Source organism: Eleutherodactylus coqui, chromosome 5 (genome assembly GCF_035609145.1).
Source record: "Eleutherodactylus coqui strain aEleCoq1 chromosome 5, aEleCoq1.hap1, whole genome shotgun sequence".
In the NCBI taxonomy this organism is placed as follows: Eukaryota; Metazoa; Chordata; class Amphibia; order Anura; family Eleutherodactylidae; genus Eleutherodactylus; species Eleutherodactylus coqui.
The window spans coordinates 163,130,886-163,158,152 of record NC_089841.1 but is presented as its reverse complement, the minus strand read 5'-3'; the positions used below and the strand labels follow the sequence as shown (position 1 = coordinate 163,158,152).

The 27,267-nt window shown below is 42.1% G+C and overlaps 1 protein-coding gene across 2 annotated transcripts; it reads left to right on the top strand.

The window, feature by feature from the left end:
* On the top strand, positions 1-27,267 carry ADORA2A (adenosine A2a receptor). Of its 2 annotated transcripts, none has more exons than XM_066603576.1 (3): positions 1-119; positions 15,274-15,828; positions 26,307-27,267. In XM_066603576.1, exons 2-3 carry the CDS (start codon positions 15,485-15,487, stop codon positions 27,127-27,129), a joined length of 1,167 nt encoding a protein of 388 aa, XP_066459673.1. In that variant the 5' UTR covers positions 1-119; positions 15,274-15,484; the 3' UTR covers positions 27,130-27,267. The 2 variants fall into 2 exon arrangements, with proteins under 2 accessions (XP_066459673.1, XP_066459672.1); XM_066603575.1 differs by lacking the exon at positions 1-119 and adding an exon at positions 13,405-13,537.

Sequence of the window (27,267 nt, the reverse complement as noted above, 5' to 3'; positions counted from 1 at the left end):
CTTTATTCCAGGGCCCAATCCAGAACAGAAGACCTACCAAAGGGGTATAAAATGGCACCGTTGCCTCCAGAGGGGGCAGGGACGGACTGTCACACATTGGCATGTAAGGGACAATTCTGGTGAGTAGTCTAGGACTGCAGCAATTAAGTGCAAGTAATTGGTGTGGACAAAAGCAACAAGAAGAAGCCACTGGTACATTATTTACAGCAATTGCAGAGCTCCACCTTAGCAGAGGACCACTTTATAGCTAGAAAAGATAAAGAAGAGTCAAATGGGGTCTGCTATGGTTTCTAATTTGAAGAGAAGCTGCTGTGATACCCCCATCCGGATGTGACAATGTTTGCCAACTGTGTGTAGCCACAGCACAATTGGCCACTTCTGTGACACGCAGAGATGGTGCATTCCTTTAAGTAGTTGGGTGGTTTAGACCTCGGGTGGCCGCCCAAACCACGCTTATTATAATCCACCATTGGTCTTTATTTCCAAATTGATCTCCATGTTCCATGGTAACAGAGCTTACCACTGAGCTGCCGTGCCTCATGCAGAATTTAATGATAGTAATTTCCTATTTAGTAGCTTACCCTGAAACAGCAGAACCCTCATATCTTAAAAGTTATCTTGCACTTCTGTTTTATATATATAAGACCTGTTGGGTTTATTCATCTAGTCTGGATTTTGTAATTAATGCTGCAACATCCACTTTTTTAAGTTCCCTTTATCATCTTTGTTTATTATCTGCCTTTAGATCTGTTGTCCTGTTAGTCACTTTTTATTATATTTCTCTTTCAAAACACAAAAACATAAAAATATACAATGGTATTAGGAGATCTAACGGCTGGTTTATATATGTGTAAAGGCTCATGCCCACAGACGGAGTGGGGTACGCCCGCGGCAATCCCGCAGGGATAAACAAAAAAGTCCCTGGTGGCAATTACAGAAAAACGCGTGTTTTACCGCGTTTTTCTGCGGTCTCCATTAATATTAAATTAAGGAGACCTCCCGCCGTGGAAAAACACTGTAAAATAGAACCTAGGAGCTGCGTTATTACACTGTAGTATTTACACCGCGGGGAATGCGGCATAAATCCGTCCATGGGCATTAGCCCTTAGGGCTTTTGTCACTTTGTTCCATTTTTAGAGCAGAAAAATTGAATTAAAACAGAATTAAACATTTCAGTTTTTTCCCCACTGATTTCAATGGGTTGTCAAAAAAATGGAATGCTTTCATTTTGCTTCAGTCCCATAAGCTTTCAGTTTTGTAACCGAACAAATAGCGCAGTCTGCAGCATTATCTGTTCCATTAAAAAAGCGGTTACGAAACGTAACAGAAGCAAACTGAAAGCTTTCTTTTTTAGCCAACCATTGAAATCAATAGGAAAAAAACTGAAACATTTAATTCCAGTTTAATTTCGTTTTTATGCTCCAAAAACGGAATAAATTTGTTTCTAAAAAAAAGCATTAAAAACTTGACATGTAAATCAAAAACGGAACAAATAAATGAAAGCCTTAATGCAGATGTGAATCAGCCATAACAAAAAATTATAATAATGTAGAACACTATTAGGAACTTTACAATGTTTTTTTAAATTTATTTCAACTATTAGAAAATACAAGAAAAATAGAATAATTCTGATTAAATAGAAATAAATTAAGGATATTTTATCACATTGATTAGTCTATCTTAAAGGGGTATTCCCGCCCTAGACATTTATATTATATACATAAATTTCATATGCCATAAATATCTGATAGATGTGGGTCCCACCTTTGAGAGCAGCAACTCTCCAGAACAGGGTTGCTTGTTAGCTGTTTCCATTCTTAGATGTGAATGGAGAGACCTGTGCGGCCATGTCTACTTTCATTCTTCGCCTGGAGGCAGATTTTGCGCTGTTGACCAGGAGCTTCATGTTACTACACTGTTAGAGTATACCAAATAGCAATAGAGCTAAATCAATGTTACCCCTGCTGACATTCTTACATTGTACTGTATAATCTCCTGTATTCTGCTTACATATAATAGAACTGAACACATCTAAATAGGCAATATAAGAGCAGCATTAAAAAGGTAGGAAATGGTGATATACGGTACTTAGGAAATAAATAGAAGAGCTGCTGAACTTTGGTTATTGTGTTTGTTTTGCTTACAGAGATTGGAAATTTTTAATTTAGTCATTTTGACAAGACTGACCATAAAAAGTGCAGTCAGATTGGTTGTCACTTTATGATTCAACGTTGTATCAACTGGTGACAAAGTATCACTTTGTAACACAAGAAATTACACAAATTGGTTTGTGGGTGAGAAGTTGGTGTGTTCCAAAAACTCACAAGAAGTTATTGCTAGTGTATTAAGGGAAATCTAAGTGGCAGCTTGGTCATAGCTGGAAGTAAAGTACATTGGGTGAATGCCCACAAACGGATTTCTACCGCGTTTCTCGCGGTGGAAATCTGTGCATGAATTCTGCAGCTATTAGGTTCTACTGACTTTAATAGCTTTCTGCCTGCCAATGCTCTCATGTAAAATTCTATCGTGGCATGTTCTATTTGCTGCGGATTTACGCTGCGGGAGGTCTCCATTAATATAGCATATTAATGGAGGCCGCGGAAATCCACGATCACTCGCAGGCACTATCGCATTTTTAATCATGGTACACCCACGGCGTGAATCCACGGACGTATCCCGCTATGCTCGTGTGCACTAGCCCTAAGACTTCTTGCCTCCAATGCAGCATCATGGTGAATGAAAGATCCAGGGCCCAGAGGTGTGCCAAAGTAATGGCATTTTTCTCTGAGGTTTACATACGATGTTCACATAGGCGGCTAAGAGAACAACAAAAAAAGATAGAGAATTTATGGGTGAGTAGATGCACTCAAACCATGCTGTAGGTTAGTTTTTCCAGTAGTATAGCAGGAGCATAGCAGGAATATGAGCTATCTTATCAGGGATGGAGAGTTTGGTCAAAATAACTGCATATAAGAGGATATAGTACTAACCTTTGGTAGTCCAAATTATTTGGGAGCAAGGTACACATGTTAAAGTTTCATTTAAATGACAAACCCCTTTAACACCTAATGCCACAGTCCGTAGGTTTACGTCCTGGCAGGGTGGTAGTTAATGCAACAGGACATAAACTTTCATCCTGTGGATGGCTCAGAAATGAGCCCATGCCATCCCACAGCAGGAGCCAGGTGTGACTGACAGCAGGCCTACTGCTGCAACAGCGGGGATCGGTGAGAACATTGATACCTGCTGCTAACCCATTACATGCAGTGATCAATGTAGATTGTGGCATGTTAGTGGTTCACACAGGAAGCCTGTGATTACATAGCAGAGGGCCTATGGGTTTCCATGGCAAATGGATGCCATACACTGGTGTCCGGGCCTGCCATGGCCTGTGATCGTGCAAAGGTACTGCAATACAATATCAAAGCGATCAGAGCTGTCGTTCAAGTCCCCTACAAGACCATTAAACAAGGAAAAAGGTATGGGGAATGTTGGCTTCTACCTCATTGGGGTTTATATTTTGCCTTCCTCTGGATCAACATTGTGGATTAATAGGCTGAATTGGATGAACATATACCTTTTTTCATCCTTACATACTATGATATTATGCAAAATAGAAATGGACAGCGCCTTGAAAGGAATCCTATAAGTCTGTCTTCTTCAATCCTCTTATAATTCACTAGAGTAGGAGAGCAGCACATACAGAAAAATGGATGGCCCCAGAATGTGTATAATGGGGGTGAAGAAATATTAGTATGTATGCTATGCGCTCAAATAAGAGAACTGAAAGTAAAATCTGGTTACTCACTCAGAAGCGGGAGGTTCCCCTATGGTCCGGTTATGAGGTGTACCTCTACCCCTGGAGTCCCAGGTTGACCTTTCAATCACTGAAGGTAAACTCCTTGTCAAGATACACAGTCTTACTCGGAGATGGTTAATCTTCTTTATTATACTCCACAGGTCAGAATGCACAAATAAAATTCCTCATGCAAGAAGTCGACAGATACGTGCAACGCGTTTCGGACTTTTAACCCCTTAGTGACCAAGCCTGTTTACGCCTTAATGACCAGGCCAAATTTTGCAAATCTGACACGTGTCACTTTAGCATGGAAAAAGACCAGAAAGGTTTTGCATATCTAAGCGATTCTGACATTGTTTTATCGCCACATGTTGTACTTCATTTAGGTGGAAAAAAAAGACCGATAGAATTTGTGTTTATTTATTAAAAGCGCCAAAATTGGGAAAATTTTGAAAAAATCGTCATTTTTTCACATTTCCAACTGCAATATCTCAAATATGTGCAAACATAATATAGAAATTTTTGCTAAGATTTATATTTCCATCCGTTTACTTTATTTTGGGCGCACATTGGAAAAACTTTCGGTTTTTTTTAACCATTTAGGAGACGTACAAATGTAACATTACTTTTCAGCATTTTGAGGAACACTTTGTTTTCCTACACCAATCCAAGATTGGAAAGGCTCATAGGAGTCAAAATGATAGATACCCCCACAAGTGACCCCATTTTAAAAACTACACCCTTTAACGTATTCACTGAGGGGTGTCATGAGTATTTTAACCCCACAGTTTTTTTTCAGGAGTCAATGCAATTTAGAAGAGAAAAACAAAAATTTCATATTTTTGCAAATATGTCATTTTAAAGACAGGACTTTTTTCTATAGTACACATGAAAATTAGATTTGCACCCCAGAATGGATACCCCTGTTTGTCCCGTACTCAGAAACATACCCATTGTGGCCCTAATCTTACGTTTGGATGCACAATGGGGCCCAAAATGAAAGGAGCAATCGGTGGCTTTCGGAACAGAAATTTTGCTTGAAGGAGATTTAGGCCCCATTGCCCACTTGTAGAGCCATTGAGTGACCAAAACTATGGAGAACCCCCACAAGTGACCCCATTTTGAAAAGTAGACCCCTTAACGAATTTATCTAGGGGTATAATGACTTTTTTGACTTCACAGTTTTTGAATGAATCTAAGCCAAGCCGAAGGAAAAAAATTACAATTTTCATTTTTTTGGTAATTCTGTCATTTTAAAAGCAGTTTTTTTGTACAGCACATATATGAATGAAGACTTGCACCCCAAAATGGATACCCCTGTTTCTCCCGTGCTCAGAAACATACCCATTGTGGCCCTAATCATATGTCTGGATGCACAATGGGGCCCAAAATGAAAGGAGCAACCGGTGGCTTTCGGAACAGAAATTTTGCTTGAAGGAGATTTAGTCCCCATTGCCCACTTGTAGAGCCCTTGAGTGACCAAAACGATGGATAACGCCCACAAGTGACCCCATTTTGAAAAGTAGACCCCTTAACGAATTTATCTAGGGGTAGGATGACTTTTTTGACTTCACAGTTTTTGAATGAATCTAAGCCAAGCCGAAGGAAAAAAAATACGATTTTCATTTTTTGGTAATTCTGTCATTTCAAAAGCAGTTTTTTTTGTACCACACATATATGAATGAAGACTTGCACCCCAAAATGGATACCCCTGTTTGTCCTGTGCACAGAAACATACCCATTGTGGCCCTAGTATTACGTCTATATGCACAATGGGGCCCAAAATGAAAGGAGCAACCAGTGGCTTTCGGAACAGAAATTTTGCTTGAAGGAGATTTAGGCCCTATTGCACACTTGTAGAGCCATTGAGTGACCAAAACGATGGAGAACCCCCACAAGTGACCCCATTTTGAAAAGTAGACCCCCTAACGAATTTATCTAGGGGTATAATGACTTTTTTGACTTCACAGTTTTTGAATGAATCTAAGCCAAGCAGAAGGAAAAAATTACGATTTTCATTTTTTTGGCAATTGTGTCAATTTAAAAACTGGTTTTTTTGGAAAGTGTACATAGAAATGAAGACTTTCGCCCCAAAATGGATACCCCCATTTGTCCCGTGTTCAGAAACATACCCATTGTGGCCCTAATCTACTTAAAGGAAACATAGCTAGGCCTATAATGGAAGGAGCACCCGTTGGATTTCAGGGTACAACGGAATAAATTCCAGTCCCCATTGCCCACATGTAGAGCCATTGAGCGTCCAAAACAATAGAGAACCCCCACAAATGACCCATTTTAAAAACTAGACCCCTTAACAAATTCATCTAGGGGTGTACTGCATATTTTGACCCCAAAGTATTTGAATGAATCTAAGCAAAGCAAAAGGAAAAAATTACGATTTTCATTTGTTTGGCAATTTTGTCAATTTAAAAACAGTTTTTTTTGTACAGTGTACATAGGAATGAAGACTTTCACCCCAAAATGGATACCCCTGTTTGTCCCCTGTTCAGAAACATACCCATTGTGGCCCTAATCTACTTACAGGACACATGGCTAGGCCCATAATGGAGGGAATGCCCGCTGGATTTCAGGGCAGAACTGAATAAATTCAAGGCCCCATTGCCCACTTATACGGAAAAAAAATTGACTTCCTAAAAATAATCCCCCCCCCCCCCCCGCCATCCCCATTTTTTGGCATTCCCTAAATATTAGATAAAGGTAGTAATATAAATGCGTTTTATGTCCGAAGACAGGAGTAATTACGGAGGCTGGTTGGGCTGGGCACATGGGGCAAGAAAACCGGGTATCCCCCCCCTCCTCTCATGTATTTTGGGGGGTATTTCGTAACCTCAGCAGCGGGGATGGGGTGTAGAAAGTGGCGCTGTGAGGCTTTGTAATGTTGCTGCGGTGCAGCGGTCTCACAGAGAAGGCGCTCAACAAGCTGCTCCTGGAACTGCATGAAGGCGAGCGTTCCCGGGGCTTCTTGTAAATTACGGATTACAGGTAGCGGTCTGAATAACGCCGGGCTCACGTAGCCGTAGGCGGAATCTGCTTGCGGAGGCCCGCAGCGGATTCCAGCTGTGAGCCCAGCTGTGACCCTGCGTACGGTTGCGTAATGTACTGCACATAACTGCCTACTCACACAGGCGGTTTTTTGTTTGCATTTCCCGCGCCGTCACTTAGAGATGACTCGGGTACCCGCAGCCCGTACACAATGTGTTTGCATATGGGGTGCGAGTATATCCGCGGTCATAGAGCACAAAGGGCTCTAGGTCGCAGATATCCGTGGTAAAATATAGCATGCTGTGTTCTGTTTGTGCGAGTGGATTACGTAATTCCGACCCGCTAATTGGGGGGAATTGTGTAATCCAATGCATGCGATTGATCCATGGATTACCGCTGATCAAGCGCATGCAGAACCTGTAATTCCTCTCCGGTCACGCGTGACCGGCCTAATGTTCGTTCGCTACTTTATCATGTGACCGGGGACCGCTCAGCGAGGCCACCGGTCACTGCTCCAAGCACTCAGCAACCGTTGGTCGCTGGGAGCAAGGAGATTTAACATTTCCTGGGCTTCCCGGCTCCTGCGAATGTGTCCGGCATTTTGCCGGCGGGCGCATGCGCAGCAGCCGGAAGGGTCCATGGAGGATAATCGCATCTGGATTCAAATGCGGAAGCCTCCGAGAAGATGTTTCATGTCCCCCCACCGATCGCATCGGTGAGGGGAAATGAAACTGCCACTTTTTAAAGAACTTTTACGTGATCGCCATTATGCATTGGATAACGGCGATCACGTGACCAGTAACCGCATACTGCAGCTCCCCGTGACATCTCCAGGCTCTTGGCTACCTTTTGTAGCCAGCAGCAGGGAGATTTTATATTTCTTGGGCAATCTTTCACTTTTGCGCATGCGTCCGCCATCATGCTGACGGGCGCATGCGCCGAAGCTGGGCTAACATCCGCGGATCAACATCCCACCAGGGAACAAATCCGGGACCTTGGGTACGTAATTTCATCCCCCCTTACGGATACGATCCATAAGGGGAGATGAAACTTTAACTTTTTAAACTTTTTTTTACTTTTAACTTTTTTTTTTTTTTTTTACTTTTTAACTTTATATGATCACCGTTATCTGATGGATAACGGTGATCATATGACTGGAAACCGCATACAGCGGTCCCCAGTCATATCTCCCTGCACTCGGCTATCTGTGACAGCCGGGTGCAGGGAGACTTTGAATTTGCCGGGCTCACCGGCTTCTGCGCATGCGCGCCGCATCTGCACATCGCAGAAGCCAGCGGGGGGTCCAGACACCGGCCGGAGGACATCGGCGGACCTGAGGTGAGTATTTTCACCTCCCCTCATGGATCCGATCCATGAGGGGAGGTGAAACTTTTCTTTTTTTACACTTTTTTAAAACTTTTTTGCGATCGCCGCTATCCATTGGATAACGGCGATCGCGGTACCGGGGACCGCTCACCGCAGTCCCCGCTGACATCTCCTGCCTCCCGGCTACCTACAGGAGCCGGGAGCCAGGAGATTTTAAGTCTCCTGCGCCGCCGGGCCTTCTGCGCATGCGGCTGACGTAATGCCGCCAGGCGCGAATGCGCAGAAGGACGGCTACGGCGCCCGGAGCATCGGGACAGCTGGGAGTCGTGCGACGGACATCGGTGAGTAATTTCAGCTGCTCCGATGGATCCGATCCATCAGAGCAGCTGAATCTTTAACTTTTATTGCACTTTTATTTACTTTTTTGCGATCGGCGCTATCCATTGCATAGTGCCGATCGCAATGCCGGGGGGGGGGGCTCCGAACAGCCCGGGATGACAGCTCCATGCTGTCAGCTACCTGCGGACACCAACAGCATGGAGTTGTCACGTCCACAGCCCGAGGGGCATTATTCTCTGCAGGAAGCATGTTTTTACGTCCTCAGAGAATAAGGCCCACTTCGGGAGGACGTAAAAACACTATGGGCTGGTCGTTAAGGGGTTAATGGCCCTTTTCAAGTATAGTAAATACCAATTCTAAGGGGAAATTTATAGAGGGCTGTCTACTCACCCAGTATCCAACATGGCTCGGTGTTCCGTCGTCCTGTGATGACGCTGTGTAAGGGGCACGCGTCATCGTCAAAGGCCTATGAATTTGGAACGCATAACGTGCAGTCAAATGTGAGGTACTGACATCACTCCGCTTCCCTCTGCACTGGCTTTAATCCGTGCGGGAAAACTTTATTGATAACATCCGGTGTCTCTCTAAACGCGAGTGTTAATTTACCAGTTCATCTGGATATTGTATTTGAAGTGATATGTTAAAAAATCCTAAAGAAATGAATGGTTTACTTAAAAAATTCATTATTTTTCCCGTCTTGTACACTATTATGAAATAGTGTAAAAAAAAACACCAAACACCCTTTTTTGTGCACTTTCCCCTCTTTGTATATAAAAGCCCTTCACATCTTTGGTATCATCATATCCATAACGACCTGTACAGTAAATTGAACACACTACTTTTCCTGCATGGCAAAAACCATAAAAGCAAAAAATAGGGAGGCAAAATGCAGATTTTGTTTATTTTGCCTATAAAAAAACGCAATAAAAGTGATCAAAAAATCACTCTGTATCCCAAAATGATATCAATAAAAACTACGAACAGAAAAGAAAACAAGCCCTCATATAGCTTTTTGTGGAAAAACAGGATAGTTATGAGACTTTGAATGCAACAATATAAAAAAAAAATCCCAGGAAAAGGGTTTTTTTATTGTGCAAAAGTGGAAACATCTAAAAAAAATAATTTTGGTATCGTCGTAATCATATCAACCCGCAGAAATAATGTATCATGTCATTTATTTTTAGAGATGAGCGAGCATACTCGCTAAGGCTAACTACTCGAGCGAGTAGTGCCTTAGTCGAGTATCTGCACTCTCGTCTCTAAAGATTCGGGTGCCGGCGCGGGTGACAGGTGAGTTGCGGCGGTGAGCAGGGGGGAAGAGTGAGGGAGAGAGAGATCTCCCCACCATTCCCCCCGCTTTCCCCCGCCGCTCCCCCCCCCCCGCCGGCAGCTGAATCGTTAGAGACGAGTGGGCAGATACTCGACTAAGGCACTACTCGCTCAAGTAGTTAGCCTTAGCGAGTATACTCTCTCATCTCTATTTATTTTGCATGATTAACACTGTAAAAAAAAGGCAGAATTAGGGCTCATGTCCACCACTGTGTTTTCACTCCGTGCAATGCAGGGCTGTGTGATACGCATTGAATGGAGTCAATGAAAGTCAATTGACTATCGTGCCTTGTGTAATTGTGTGTGCATAAAGGCATGCAAGCATTTTGACCATTGATTTCAATGGTCAATTAAGTTTAGTTAGTTTAATATATGCTACTGTGTTTCCTCAAAAATGAGAACTACCCTGATAAGAAGCCCCTTTCGGGGGTGAGTGTGTGTGCTTGTGTGTGTGTGGGAGGGTTGAAGGGGGGGGGGGGCATGAAATATAAGCTCACCTCTGAAAATAAGCCCTAGATACACTACAGGGGGGGGGGAGCAATACTCACCTAGTAGCCGGCGTTCAGGTCCCTCAGATCCTTATTCACTGCATATTGTGCACACAAATTTTGCACATGTAATATGCAGCACAAATGCATTTGTGTGAATAAGCCCTAAAGAAAGTCTTCATGTCTAGGGCTGGTCTTACATAAGTAAGTACCGACACCTGAATGAATACGGAATAGTTTTGTCCATTTCAAGCGTGCTCTCAATACAATGGAATGGAATGCTTTTATGTGAATATTCCCTAAAGGCAGAAAGAAAGAAGCAAAGCTGACTTGATCAGTCATTAGAAAATGAAAAGACAACAAAATAGGAAAAGAATGTTTGATTGTCATGGCATTGATCGCGCCGTAACTTCCAAATTCATGCTTCACCTATTGGAACATTACCCAGCCTGGGCAGTTGAGAGTTAATCTTCCCTTCTGCTGTTTAGCTGCTGGGCTGGCTGAGATGATTGATAGCCCAGCTAGCTAGTCACTTACTTTATTAGTTTAGTTTTGCTATTGGACTGGCTGGGGGATTGTCAGCTCAGCCGGTCAATCAGATTCTTGTGCTATCTAGTTCATCTTTCCTGGACACCCCTTGCTGGATACACTGCTTGTGCACTAGCCACATGCTGTGCCAGAGAATTGTGTGATAGTTCTCAGAGTGTCAGCTTTTGTAATACAGGTCTGTTAGATTTAGGTTTTTAGTATCAGTGCAGTTGTAGTCAGATAGATTTGGATCACTTCTGGTCTCTCTGTCATAGTGGGGTTGTTCTTCTCGGGACGGGTGCTCCACTTGAGGGTCCGGTCGGGTTCGGGTTGTTCTGGCATTCTGAGTTATATCCAGTTCTATGACAATTTAGTCCCCTCCAGTTCAGTAAACCAATCGTACTGGACATGACAGTGATATGGAGGAGTAGAGATTATAGCAGTGGAAGCACAATGTGTGAGTGGGGCAACAGCAGCACACGTTCACGGAAGGGATCTGGGGAGTAAATTACAGTGTTACTATATTGTGCCTACAGGTATATATCCTTGGCTACCTGTATGTTTGACATATTCAAATAGCTGGAGCTATAAACAGGGAAATAATGTACTAGTGCTCACAATTTACCCATATTAATTTACTCATGGAAGTTTTGCCACCATGGTTACTACAACTGCCTTACTGTTTCTGTTGCTTGAAGATGGTATGATATTGGGAACCTCCACTTCCAGCACTTTTTGCCCAATGTTTCATTGAGGGTTAAATCAATTCACATAGTAAGTTTTGGTTCTGTTCCTATCTATGTAGTTAGCTTGGTTCTCATACTGTATTTATGTTGTATCCATGCAGAATGCTAGGTTCTAATTTTGTATCTGTGTAGTAAGCCTAGTTCTGAAATACTGCAGTATCAATTTAGTAAGCTTGATTCCCATTGAAATGTCATTCTCAACAACAGAAACCCATCCATTCTCAGCTAAGCATATATGTGTATGTGGGAGTGTTGAGCCAACAGCTATCTAAAATGTATAGGTAGCAACTTTAACCTGATTCACTAATAGGGGATGTGAGTACTAAATGTGCCTAGGGTCTTACTTCAGTGTTGCCTCTCTCGGCCTCAGGTTGTTTAGGGATTTCCAAAATAGAATTTATAAATAGAGTACAGAACAGTTCATATATGACGCTGGACATATATCACTGGGTAGAGTAGAGCCTGCTATGGGCACATTCTCCCAATGCCTGCTTGGTGAGGTACTCATTTAGCATCTACTTAGTGCCCAACCTACATTAATATTTTACCAAGTCCCAAATTGGGCCACTGTTGGATTTTATCCAGGGCCACTTTAAGTCCCAAATCTGCCTCTGACCTTAACATACATGTGTATCAAAATGTACTATTGTCAGCCATTTTTAGTGATTGCCACCCTCATCTCAACTGGAATGTCAAGATCATTGCCTATGAGGGACATGTTGGCATATGTTGTTTCACATGACTCGGGCTGTTTAAAAATGTTAAGGCTGGTTTTAGATGAACGTATTATGTCTCCATATTTGGTCTGTGTTTTGATGCCCATAATATAGAGCTTATATAAATCTATGTATATATTCACATGGTCATATTTTTGACCGTAGATTTTTAAAAACTCAGCATGACCTATATTTTGTATTTCTGCCTCTGTATTGCTATTACTTTCTATTACAGATGAGTATTTGCCCAGTGTAAAATAAAAAACAACATGAAGGCAAAGTCTGGTGACATACAGGTTATAATATAATCTGTAATACAAATTAGCTGTATTTAAATAAACTCATCGGAAACCAGCATAACTCGCAGTGGCTGTTGGCGCATACACGGAATTAGTTTTGGAGCAGCTGGAGTGCCAAAATTGGAGAGCTCTAATGTTGTAAACTCCACAAATGTGGAAACGGGGTTTCATAAACAATAAAAATGACAAGGGACACAAGTAGCATGCATAAAGCAATTATTGTGGTCATGAACAAGACTGAATGCATAGGCAGCAATACTATTCGTCTATGAGAAAAGGGAAGAGCGGATTTACTAAACCTTAGGAGAATTGAGTGCTTCAGGTATTAAATATTTCCCCTACAATACTAATGCATGGCCAATAAATATAGCACATGTGCTTGTGTGACCTACATGGTTTGTGAGTATGGTGTGAGTTTCTAATGTATCTCTTTTATGAGCCATTCATTGGTTGTTGCTGCTGTTAACATGCAAGCTAAACTATGTATCAAATCGTAGCTGCTGTACTCCGGAATTATAAAGAAAAACATACTGGACTGATGAAATAGCGAAGTGGTTAGAAACAGTTCCATGCACAGTAAATGTGAAGATAAAGAACCACGTGTGATCAATGTAGGAGACACATAAATGCAAGATATCTGTCAAAGCAAGAAAAGAGAACATTCATTTCTTTATAGAAAAGTGTGTGCTGAAAATGTGCACATTGACATAGGAAACAGAATTTGCATATGTGTGAGAGAGAAGAGGTGTGTGAGAATGACTGGCAGGAGAGACATTGTGACAAGGGAGGGAGGGGGAGGGGATGGAGGGAGGCAGAGTAGGGGAGGTGGAGAGACACACAGCACTTTGGGGGAAAGCCAGTAGTAGAGAGCGCAAAGAAGATGATGAGTTCATGGGACTGACCACTATAGAGAGATCCTATTACTTCGTATCGTGGAGACTGGAATCAGGCTTTTCTCAGCAAGGTAAGTGGAGTAGCTGCTTATTATATGTGCGGAGAGCTGCTGTTAGGAAAATATACTTTTATTGTACTTTCATGAAGGACAAAAGAATAGCAATAAACATAAAAGCTTCCCTGTAGAAGGTTCACAAAGCAGAGGTGAACAGTGTAGATACGGAGGGAGACATGAATGACTACAGTATCAGTAGTAATGATAATAATTATGCCCTCCGACAGCCGATCATCTTTATTGTCATAACTTTCCATTGTGTTGGTTTAATAAAACAGTGTGCTTAATTAGATTATAATCATAATTCGGTATCAGGTTGTGTTGGTCAATACAGGAAGGAGTTTGATGAAAGTGGAAATATGATGATTGTTTGAGTATGTTGGTTAAAGCAGAGTGTTCTAGGTTTAGTAATTAGAACAACAGGGCTACTATTTAGATTAGTAACAAACTTTTAGTAACTCAGTAATTAAAACTCACTATGTTTTTTAATTGATTGCTTTATTTTTGCCTTCTTACTCTCACTATTACTATTGATTTACATAGTGTTATCATATTCCATAGCACTAAGCATTGAAAATGAAGATCTAACACCAAATATGCTGCAAATGTATTGCAGCCTATAATTAACAGTTTAACATGATAAATACAAATATACTATAAGCTGCATACATCAGCAGAGTAATAGCCTGTACTCTATATGAGATGCTTTTTGTGTGACATGTATAGATGTTCAAACTTTACACCTGATAAGCAGAGAGGTCATCTTGGGTCAAATTATTCTCATTAACTTTTGTTGTTACACTGGGTGAGGCTAGTGTTACTTACATGCTCTGTATGCAAAGGCCTATTGTACCTAATTATTATAGACAGGCACTGGATGTATAATTATAATCACTTTTAATTATATAGTGCATGCATATTACAGCACTTGATATTGGGTTCTGTCACCATTGGGGCTCATAATCTAAATTCATCTATTAGTATGTTTTTTGGAGGAAACCAGAGTACCCAGAATAACCCCCCACACACAAACATGGGGAGAATATACAAACTCCATGTAGATGCTGTCCTTGGTGGTATTTGAACCCAGCACTACAAGGCAACATGGCTCACCACTGAGCCACCATGAAAGAAGATAGATAATCTAGAAGGAAATTGCAATTTGTTTTAAGATTCTCAACAAAGAAGGAAAATATTGTTCAACACACTCAAGAGTTTACCTAATTCTTCACTAGATACATTGATATAGGTTGTTTATGTTGTTGTATACAAGTGTAGAGGGTTGGGTGTGTCACCATGACTGCTATGGGCTCTGGGTGAAGTGATATATTTTTGTGACCCGTGGCCCCTGCTTACTCATGGTGTATCTGTGTTGTGCACCTGTCACAGGGCTGTGGGTGTATGAGTGGTTTATACTGATAAGGTATAGAGTGAGCAGGAACATGTAAACCCAACTCCAGCACTTCTACAGTTCAAGTGCTGATGTACTGCTGATTTTCAGACACTACCTGTTACAAATGGCTAGACTTGGCAGCTGCAGCTCTGATAACATTGTGTCAATATCAGTAATGCATTGAGTTCCTGCTTGCATTGTGGTGTGTGATGCATTTAGCCTTATATTACATTGCCAAATGTTCTTAAGTTAATATGCTTAAAGATGATGTTCCTGTGTTCATTCTACACTGTATATTGTGCTGTAAAATACTGATAGAGTATTTTCAAGTTACTAACATTAATCCTTTCTCTGGTAGGAATTTGGCTCTGCTGCATCTACTTACTTAGCCAGTACAGACTGTGGATTTTGATCAATGATGGCTCTGGAGGCTCCTAATGGTAAACTACTGAAACAATATAATAGCTGACCAATGCCTGGAGTACCACTGATATACTGCAAAGAAAGTGAGCTGCTGCAGAAATGACTGATGAGGCACCAGCACATCTTTACTCCATGCCAACATCACCATGTTAAAAGGGGGGTTCGAAACAGAGGACCTGATTTACATAGTCCTAGAGGTGGTCATTGCCATTTTGGCCATTCTTGGTAACATCCTGGTGTGCTGGGCTGTATGCATTAACAGCAACCTACAGAACGCTACAAATTATTTTGTTGTATCACTGGCTGTAGCAGATATTGCTGTAGGGGTACTTGCTATCCCATTCGCTATTGCAATTAGCACTGGATTTTGTGCTACCTTCCATGCTTGTCTCTTCATTGCTTGCTTCGTTTTGGTGCTGACACAAAGTTCCATTTTCAGTCTTCTGGCAATAGCTGCAGACCGCTACATTGCAATTCGCATCCCGCTCAGGTAAGCAAGCTTTAAATAAACTATATACTCTCCATTCACATGATATTGTCTGCTCAGTGCATCCATATTCTATCTACTTAAGTAGCTCAACAAAGATGCCCAAAATATCGTGTTCAGCTATTTCTTAGTTATACCTTTTTCTGGGTGGCAACTGATATGGACGCCATTATAGCTCCCACAGAAGTTGAAACTCAGACCTATTGAGTGTCTGAACATAAATCTGCCTTGTTCTGCTGTCGCACATCCAACTCCCACGTAGTGCTGCATAACTAGAAAGATTTGTTGAAAGGAAAGTTGTGGAGCTGTAATGATAATCACATTGCTTGTCAAACGTGCCACGCAGAAATAACTGCTACCAAGAAACAGTTGAATAGAGATCCTAAAGGGAATGTATTATGAGAAAATGGCATATTGTACATGTATCAAGTTTTCACATTTCTTTAAAGAATTTTTAGTAATTTTTTTCTTTTCAGTGTCATGATCTGTATTTAAAAAAATATATATTAAAATCCTGCGTTTTTATCACTAACAACTGAAGGCCCATATAGATGGGACGAATGTCAGGCAAACAATGCTCGACACTCTTCCCCACACATACTCGCTCCTGTGCTGTTGTACGGCAGCTACTATCGCTGTCTCGCTCACTGAGAGGCCAGCAGGGGGGCGGAGTGGCTGTACGAGATTTCACTCCTCGCACTCCCCGCACCTCTCCATTGACTTAACATAGTCATGCTGCATAAACGATAGATGATCCGCTGAACGATGATTGTTCGGTGTAAATAGCAGCCGTTCAGTACTGAACGACCGCTATGTTAAGTCAATGGAGAGGGGCGGGGGAATGTGAGGAGAGAAATCTCCTGCAGCCGCCCCACTGTGAGCCAACAGTACTAGCAGCAGCACGAGAGCGAGTATGTGCAGGGACAAGTGTCGGGCATCGTTTGCCCGACATTCGTCCCGTCTAAATGGAGCTTAAGCCTATTAGTATGCTGACAGTATTAGTATTCTGTAGAGAGAACTTTTCAGCAGTTATGTCATTAATCATCACAGTCAGGATGACAATACAAAGTAAATGTCCTATTACATGGAATGATGTTATCGTTCAGTTAATCCCTTAAGGATATGGCCTAATTTGGCCTTAAGGACACAATGATTTATTGGGGATTTTCATCTCCACTTTTCAAGAGCCATAACTTTATTTTTCTGTTGACAGGCTCACATTAGGGCTTGTTTTTTGAAAATTCTGCCTTTTTTACAGCATTAATCATACAGCTTAATTGGCATGATACATTTTTATCTGCTGGCTGCTACGATAACGCCGATACCTATATATATATATATAGGTTGCTCACCTTCCATATATATATATATATGTATATATATAAGGTTTTCACACTTTTGCACAATAAACCCCCCTTTTTATTTTTTTAAATATTTTTTCCGGCATCGCAGCATTCAGAATCCCATAACTTTTAATGTTTACATCGATTAAGCTCTACGAGGGCTTGTTTTTTTCATAACAAGCCTTCTTTGATCACTTTCATTGCATTTTTTTGGGAGCGAAAATAAACTTTTTTCCTCCGTTTTTTGTTTTACAGTTTTTTGCCATGCAGGATACTAGTATATTCAATTTATTGTAAAGGTGATTATGGATACTTTGATGTTACATGTGTTTTTTTTTCTTTATACAAAAAGGGGAAAGTGTGCAAAAAAAGCGTTTTCTTTGTAACCAAAAAAGCTATGATCGTTAGGATAATGCATTATTGCTCACAATTGCGATCACAGGCCATGGCAGGCCCAGACGCCATAACAGCATCACACGAACTGAGAATCAAACTAGAAAATAAACACATAGTCGCATTGTCTGGCATCCGGTTGCCATGGTAAAACATTGGCCCTTCGTGATTACATAACGTTAGGCCGATGAAGTCACAGAGGGAGAGTGCTCCTCTGTGAACCCTTTAAATGGCGAAATCAACATTGATCGCGGCATGTAAGGGGTTGACAGTGGAGATCAGTCTTCTCACCAATCCATGCTGTTGCAGTGGTGGTGGTGGTGGGGGGGCGGCTGTGAGTCACAGCTGGCTCCTGCCATGGGATGCTGTGGACTCACTTCTAAACCTGTGCCATCCATAGGACTTAAGTTTAAGGCCTGTTGCATTAACTACCATGTGCTCAGAACATAAAATTAAGGTCTTTTTACAAGCAACGATTATTGCTCAAAATTTGTCCATAGGGCCAAAAATGTAAACGTGGGCATCATGCACTTTTCGTTTGAACGATGGATTTTGGTTCACTTAAAATCCATCATGCAGCCGCTGAAAGACTGAACAGATACCTTCCATTTGGATGTATTTGGATCGTCTTTCAATAGACTGCACAATGTTCTCACCACAGCATGTTTACACTAGCCATGAGGAGAACAATAGAATGTATAGGCAGCTGTTTGCACAGCTGGGTGTGTGTTTAAACACATGCTGGGCTCTGCAAACAACTCCTGGAGGTCCTTTTACATGCAACTGAAGATGTTAAAGTGTTAATGGCCATTAAAGCCATTAACACTTCATGCAAATACATTGCTAAATCTTTTGGCCATTTGAAAGATTATCTTTGCATGTAGAAGGATCTTTACACTCTGTGTCATTAAGGTGTTAATTGCTGGAACATCGTGAAACTGAATGATAATTGATCAGTGTAAACACTGCCAATGACTGAACACCTTACATTAAATTAATTGTTTGCTTATCACTCATTGCTGAGTTTATGCAGGCATAAAATTAAATGACTATCAGCCCATTTAAATGAACGTCTGTTTACTCTGAATGGAGGTGGCTGGCCAGAAGAGATCTTCAGTGTGCTCCGCCTCCATTCAGGGTACGATTATCAGTGTTGCCCCGTGTAAAAGGACCTACATATAGATAACACAAGATCCACCATGCACAATATGTGATAGTCACAGTCCCCCTCCTCCCCTCCCTGCACAAAGACTTCTACACATGTCACGGAGCATACTAGAAAACTCTCCATTAGAAGTCAATGAGTGCCCTTCTATCCATTTTATCTGTAGCCCATGTGGCTGCTGGAAAGCATCTCTCTAAATGCTGTTAACGACAGCTCAAGCGAGATGGCCACCCCCATAGTCATGTACAGGCAATAGAATTAAATAATGTACAATCAGAAAATAAAAACAGATTAGGACAATGGAATATGGTTCATGATCTTGTTTTAATTAGTAAGGAAGATATAGGTGATAGCTTTCCTTTAAAGGGCTCTCCAGCAAAAACCCATTTTTCCATTAGTGCCATAGAATCATAGAATGGTAGAGTTGAAAAGGTTATCTGGTCCAATCCCCTGTTCAGTGCAGGAAACTGCCCCCTAACCTGACTGTCTGTCACACTGTGAAGATCTCGCCTGTGTATTCCAGTGACTTCCATGAAGTGCAGTCCCTCTCTGATGCTTATTAGGCACCATCTTGAGGCTTCTTTCCCATGAGCGTATATCGGCCGCCATTTTTATGGTCGGCCGAAATACGCTATCATCTGGGGCGTTAAAGCTCCTGAATGGGTGCACAAATCTAACATTTGTGTGCTCGTTCACACGGTATGGGCCCTGGCGCATATACGCCGAGGCTACCATGCCGTTGTCCCTTTCTCCTCCCTCCACCTCGCAGGCTCACCTCTGCTCTCCGGCCCGCTCGCTCTATGCAATGGGAGGGGGCAGGACTGGGGAGGAGCTAAGCACCGCCCGGCCCGCCGTCTCCCATTGCAAAGAGCGAGCTGGGAGGAGAGTAGAGGTGAGCCTGCAAGCGAGGAGGAGAGCAGAGGGAGAGCAGCCACGCTGCTAACCTCCCTCCCACCTCCGGTCGCTGTCATGGGCTCCCATAGAAGCTCATGCAGTAGCTGACGTATTCCGGTCCAAAAGATAGTTCCAGGATTATCTTTTGGGCATAACAAAAAAACGCCCGGTGCTATATTAGCCGGTCAGGCGCTTTTACATCACAAGAATACGGCCATGTGATCTGATGCATTGAAATCTAATGCATCAGATCACAGCATATATCGGCCAGCCGTGAAAATGGCGGGCCGATATACACTCATGGGAAGGAAGCCTGAGGCTGAGATTTTTTTTTTCAGTTTCACAATAATCCCATTACTCATCAGCACAGCATTAGTTGAGGCTGTACCATTCTGCCTACTGGGAGAACTGTTTAATTATCATTACCTTCTATATTCATTTAAATAAGCTACAGACCATAAGTATACAGTCAGGAGGATGAACTGTGATCTCCTCTATTATTACTGTGTGCCCTGAGCTGTGTGATCATCTCAGTAACTGTGATAGGAGTGCCTGTTCCCCACCGCCCCTGCAGACAGTTTCAGTTCCATATAACAGCATCACACAAACTTAGAATCAAACTAGAAAATAAACCCCTAACCCCTAAGTAGATCTGAGGCGGTCAAAACTGAGATCACGTGACCATCTGTGGAAAAAGAGGCTGGAAGTTTCAGACAGGCAAAAATAACTAGCCAAGATAACACTAGCTTATATGTAATAATAGCTTTATATATACTGGGGAATAGCTACATAACGAATTAATTTAAAATCACATCAGTGGTCCTTTAACTTTTTCCAATCTACTGTCTGACGTTTAAAGACATTATGAATCGGAGACGTCTGTTGGGGTTCTCTTACTGTATATTGCCAGCCTCTCTGCTGTCGGAGCCTAACCAACGTGTCACCTCATGCAGTACTGGCTTTAGCCAGCATATAGCGCCGTTGTGTAACGGCAGAAAAAGAGTAAGACCCCTAGGAAAATCTGGATATAAATTGGATTGGAAAGGGTTAACAGCTCAACAGAGGAGGACACCTTTTGAACTGTTATTTTATTTTACTGAAATTTGTTACAAGGGCAAGATCACAGACGTGACTGCCTAACACAAAAGCAGATCTGTCACCACAAAATACTGTCCTATTTAAAATGACCTTTCAGTCAGGAGCTCAGATTTAATAATTCAGTACCTACATACGGTAGATGATTACATGCTCCTCTAGTTTAGTTGCAGTGACATCAACACTGAATGGAACAATGCTCTCGGTCGTGGTCATTCTAGATCGGCGCTACGGACCCTCCTGGTCCAAGCAAGATAACTAACTCAGCTTAATCTTAAGTAGTCTGAGATGCACCCCCTGTCTCCTCATTGGTTAAGGCAAGCTGCACACGGCCGTGTCAGATTCCGAATGTGAGATCCTGCACTGGAATCCGACCCTGTACCCGGCCGGTGACCCCGCGTATCTGTCATTTCTTGTTGTGTGCAGGCAGCTTTCTGTACTGTGGATGGTCCGGCTGGCGAGCCGCCAGACATGCGCAATACAGATTTTCCCGCACCATCGCTAGAGATGATGTGGGACCTGCGATCTTTCTGCAATGTCAATTGCCGAAGCGCCGCCGGTCAGATGGCTTCCATTGACTTCAATGGAAGCTGTCCGTGCAGAGCCTGCAAGAAAAGAGAACATGCTACGATTTTTCGCCCGCGAACGGAAAATCGCACTTGATTTCTGTTTTGGTGCAGGAAAAAGCGCTTTTCCATAGCATCCTATGGACAGTATTTGTTGCGGAAACCGGGGGAGGACGCCAGTCCCAGATTCCGCAATGCAAATCCGGCTGTGTGCAGACGGCCTAAAAACCCCTATTACACCTAACGATTATCGCTCAAAACTCGTTCAAACAACTGAAAATGAGCGATAATCGTTACATGTAAACGTGGGCATCGTGCATTTTTTGTTTGAATGATGATTTTAAGGTGAACTTAAAATCCATTCTTCAGACACTGAGAGATAAAATAGACCGCATGCTGTTATCTCCATGGGAGCTGGCAGAGAGCATTGTAATTTGCTGTCAACCGTTAGCAGAACAATGCAGCTGTGTGCACAGCTGGGCGTGTGATTAATCACAAGCTGGGCTCTGCAAACAGCTCCTGGAGGCCTTTTTACAATCAAATGAAGATGATAAAGTGGTAATCGCCATTTGCAAAATCTTTTAATCTTTCAGTCAGTTGAAAGATTATCTTTGAGTGTAAATGGGCCTTAAGACTGCCTCTTCTAACGCCTCAACCAATGATAAGACAGAAGATGTCCCCTTGACTACTTTAGATTAGGCACTGTAGCTAAAGTAGTCACAAATTGCAGCTCTGTCCTAATAGAAATGGGATAAAAAGCAGCCAAGGAGCAAGATGTGAGACAAAATAAATAGCAGGAAATCGTCACCATAGGTTCTGACTTGTATGTCAACTTTTAGCTCCTGACTGGAGGGTCGCTTTCAGAGCATCATATTATCGTGACAGATCTGATGAGTTATTCGAGAAAATAGCACAATAAACATTGTGTTGTTTGGCTAATAGAGCCTAGCGCAGACTGTGGAGAACTCATAGATGCACAGCTGCCATCAGTCAATGGTAGGCAGCAGTGGCGAAACAAGGACTCCATGAATACAGTCAACGCATAGCTGTTAGTCCGCTCTAATCTTTAACTGCTATGAACCAAACTGCACAATATTTTTGAAATGAGTCAGATATTGTCGTGACAGATCTTTCTTTAGAGATTTGATCCACTTCATGCTAAACATTTGTTGGTGATATGACCCACTAAGGCTTCATTCACACCTGCACTGAGGCCTCTGGTGTGACTTATAATGTTCAGCTCCATCCTTGGACCCGAAAAATGAAAATACTGGCTGCTGAGTTTGGCACATTCCGGACCCGTATGGTGTCAAACAGACCCCATTCACTATAACGGGGTCGGTCCAGCTTCTTGCATGCCAGGCAACATTTTCCTGCACGATATAGTGCATCATGCTGGTGGAAGTACTGTAGAGCCTAAATTTTCCTTTAACTACATTTTTTATAACATTAGGTTTTTTTGTTTTTTTTTATTGATGATAATTTTTTTTTATGCTATAGAGCGCTATTCACAATTTATAATACTTAATTCCAGGCCACACATTTTGATGGGGTTCTACATAAAAAAGGTCAGGGTCAATTTAAAAGGGTCATCTGGTTACTGAAAAAATAAATAAATAGAGCTGTCCCTGCTGGTATATCTTTACAAGCTGGCAGGACATGATCACTGCAACCAATCAGTGGACTCAGAAGCCATGTGCTCTTCTACTGGCATTGCAGCTCAGAGCTATGAGTGCAGTAGGTCTGGCAGTGGCACATTAGTGCTGAGGCCAGTGATTGGCTGCAGCATGCTGGTACCGCCCTTGATTGCTGACAGATTGTAAATAAAGATCAACAGAAATAAACTGTAGCATCTGCATTGAATTATGGGAGAAATTAAGAGATTAGTTTTCTTTTTCTTTTAGATTTTAAACTTTCTTTATTTTTTCAAAACAAGATATACCCTTTAATGTTTGTAGTAGTTTATTATGTAGATCTAGTATATCTATCTTCTGCCTTTCTGACATTTCCCACTTTTTTCAGTGTCATGTACATTAAAAATGTATTGTTTTTATCCTCTAGCCCCATGTATGTACTCATACTAATACAATATAGCTGCATAGTTTCTTGTAAATTCTTTAGGATTTTTATATATATCATCTATACAAGTCCTAAAATTAGCCTTTTTATACCAGGTTTATGATAATGTCACAGGCACAATTGTCCAGTAAAGCATAACCTTTCGATTGACTCACTTCATTGGTCTTTACAACCATGTAATTCTGAATAATACACTTCATTTGTCTTTACAGCTTGGACTGCAGGTCATAAGACTGCTTGTTTGTTTGGGCTGCATGACTTTTCATACACATTTACAAGCCCTTTCCATTATAACAATTTTTGTTTTAAACATACAAAACAAATATGTATGGCCAGTTAGAACAGCCAAATTAGAGTAAACTGTGTAGGACTGCATTGGTAAAACAATCATTCACCAGATAATTGTTTGTTCAACCATCAACTTGTTTATATCTAATGTGTCTATCCACCTTTACATAGTAGTCTTGGGTACTGGTGTATCTCAACGCCACCAGAAGCTATAGGGTTTGACAGTGTTCCATGGAGGAAGGCCCCTGTCACACCCCTAGCTCCAGATTGGTGCAAGAATTGAAGGTCCTGGAAGGTGGCTGTACATGTACCGGCTGACACTCACTGTACTGCGCCGCTGTGGCCTCCCTGCAGCAGTGAGTGACTGTTCCCCCCTCACTGTATGGGCTCCCTGCTGTGGTCCTCCTGTGGTACTCTGCCGGCGGTGGCTGTCACACTGTTTTGTGGCCTCCCTGCTGTCCTCTGGCGTTACTCAGCAGCCAGTGGGGGCGGCAGTGTGTCAGTGTTTCCCCTGCGCTGTATGGGCTCCCAGCTCTCCCCGTCCTACTGCGGTATGCTACAGAGGCAGCTGGCTTCTAGTCAGTGTCTCACGGCGCTCCTACCTCCGTTCTGCAGCGCCAGCAGGGAAGGCGCCTGACACCGTTGTAGTGTCACTGCTGACGCCCCTCCCTCCTCTGTGGTGAATGGAGTGAAGGCCAGGAATGAGCTTCATGGTGCTGGGGCTGCCTGACTGCAGTGGGGGCCACGGTATGAACGCCTTATGGCCGGCTGGCGGGGAGGACCTTGCAGCTGGGGCTTAGTGGGCTGCCAGGACCTCCAGCCCATCCAGCTCTTCAGCCAATCACATACAGGGGGCGTCACCCCCCTGTCAATCTTGACTCCACCAGTACTTCCTTGTGGTGTCAAGATACACCAGTACCGTAGTCTTGGTCAATGTTGCTCTTGCCTAGGTATATAATCTTATGTGCTGTAGATTAATACTTTAAACTTTACAAAAACTAGTTGTCAATCATTTCTAATAGTCACAATAGCTGGTGCACATGGTATAAAAACTTCAAGGGGTTGTCCAGGATCAATATAAAATGGCTTGGCAGTGGGGAGAAGAGCATAAAATAATAAAGAAGCATTACATACCAGTTAAATTTCCCTCTGATGTTTTCCGCTGGTTTTACTGTGCTGCTTCTATTATATTATGCCACTCCCTCCAACTGGAGCCATTTTTCTTGATACTGGAGGGTCCTATTAAAGTATATTTGCAAAAAGATGAATATGGAGCAATTATGGTCTCGGAGAAGTCTAATGCTTTTGTAGGTCCCTAGTGACTACATACCAGATGTCAAGTTTCCATGGTTTTGCCTACTCTTAGACTGTCACCTTGGCATGGAAACAGAGGTCTTCCAGCTGTTATCCCAGTATGGGAAGATTTTGCCATTTCTGTTAAAGGCAGGCAGAATTCCCAGGTTGTCTCCTCTCTATGACCTGACTTCAATGTTATCTACCAACTTGCCTTTTTCTATCTGTTCTCCACATCTGCTTTTTTTAGTTGTACCTAAAATTTAATTTAGGGGGGGTTCACAGTTGCAGGAAGAACACCTAGATGTAGATTAGTATGTCACAGTGAGGGTTCTGCTGTAATCTCTAAAACATAACTTTTATTCATCAAAATAAAAAATAAAAAGGATTCTGGATCTCAAAATCCTAAATTCTAGACACACGAACAAAATATATATAAAACCTGACCCCTATCTAAAAGAGGGGAAAGCAAGCTGCCAGCCTACCACAGAGGCTGGTGGTGCTACTTTATTATTTGTGTTCCTGCAATTTAAGTTTGGGGGAAACTGGGTTTATTTAGTTGCTCTGCCTAGTGATAGGATCGTCTATCTCCCTCAATTTTTTGAGGTTATTCTCCCTATTTTTGACCTACTAGCAAGAAGCTGACTTATTTGTTGACAGTTTGGGTGGTTCCTGATGAGGCTACGCCATTGTAGCGGAAACGCGTTGAACCCACGAAAGAATTTATTTTGGCAGTTTGGTGTACTGCACTTTGGCTCTCGTTGGCTATAGCTCACAAAAATTGTGTGGAGCTTTAGCTATACTTAGAGGTCAGCTAATCATTGTCTTTTTTAAATCCCGGATCAGCCGTAGAAAGCGTGTCTGCTTTCATACCCACGGCTCTCCGAGACAGCAGGCAGCATATATCAGTAGGAGGAACAATGCATCCACTATAAAGACGGAGGCTTTATATGTTTCCTACTTATTGAATAGCCGCAGCAATATAACTAAGTTGGGAACATCAATCCTAGTGAACTAACCTATATTCTTTCTCTATCCATAAGTTATATACGGCTGACCACAGGGATAGCAAACCGGTATCTTCGATACAAAATACCTTTTGCCTAGGCAGATCATAAATTGCTTTCCCCTCTTTTAGATAGGGGTCAGGTTTTATATATATTTTGTTCGTGTGCCTAGAATTTAGGATTTTGAGATCCAGAATCCTTTTTATTTTTTATTTTGATGAATAAAAGTTATGTTTTAGAGATTACAGCAGAACCCTCACTGTGACATAAAATGTAATTTAGTTCTCCAATAATACTATGTAGTCTAATGCTCATTTTTACTTATTTGCTTTAGTTATATTCTCATTTCTCTTCTCAGATATAACAGTCTGGTAACCAGTCGAAGAGCCAATGTGATCATTGCCGTCTGCTGGTTGCTGTCCTTTATTATTGGTCTTACTCCTATGCTAGGCTGGAACAGGAAGGATTATGCAGCGGAAAACTCATCTCACTGCAGTTCCCCTATGGTAGAGTGCCTATTTGAAAATGTTGTGACTATGGATTATATGGTATATTATAATTTTTTTGCATGTGTATTGGTGCCATTACTGCTCATGTTGGGCATTTATTTGAGAATTTTCATGGCAGCCCGGCGCCAGCTAAAACATACTGAGTCAAAAGTGAACTGTGGTGAACGTTCATCACGATCAACACTGCAACGAGAAGTTCATGCAGCAAAGTCTTTGGCTATTATCGTGGGTCTATTTGCAATTTGCTGGTTGCCCCTACACATCATTAATTGCTTTACTCTCTTCTGTGAGTTCTGTTTGCGCCCCCCAGCTTTACTTATGTACTTTGCCATTTTATTTTCTCATGCTAACTCAGTTGTGAATCCATTAATCTATGCCTACCGGATACGTGAGTTCCGACAAACATTTCGGAAGATCTTGCGCCAACATGTTTTTGGTCGAGCACAGTCTTCTCAGACACGTACAGCTAGCGGCAAGTCTTTAACACATGGAGCTGACGCAATGTTAGGAACAAATCGGACTAGTTTCAATGGCTGCACGGAAATTAATGGGAGTAGCTGTAAATTGAAAGAATCCTGGCATCACAATGGATATCCTACTGGAGAGAGGGGTGAACGGACAACAGTTCAAGAATCAGAAATCCGACAGAAAGAAAAGCTGATACATTCTTGAAGTTTACTTCCAACACCATAGCCATTGACATGTTGTGAACAGACATTGGTGAGCCTCTCAAAGTGAAAATGATGTTGATTTTTCATTGCTTAGTTATTTTTTGACACTCATTTATTTATTAAACTAATTTGCAAAGTC

Bases quoted from the DNA above. Each gene is read 5' to 3' on its own strand.
- ADORA2A (XM_066603576.1), top strand. From the start codon at position 15,485: ATGTTAAAAGGGGGGTTCGAAACAGAGGACCTGATTTACATAGTCCTA. The intron at 15,829-26,306 runs GTAAGCAAGCTT...TTCTCTTCTCAG, and splicing joins GCAATTCGCATCCCGCTCAG to ATATAACAGTCTGGTAACCA.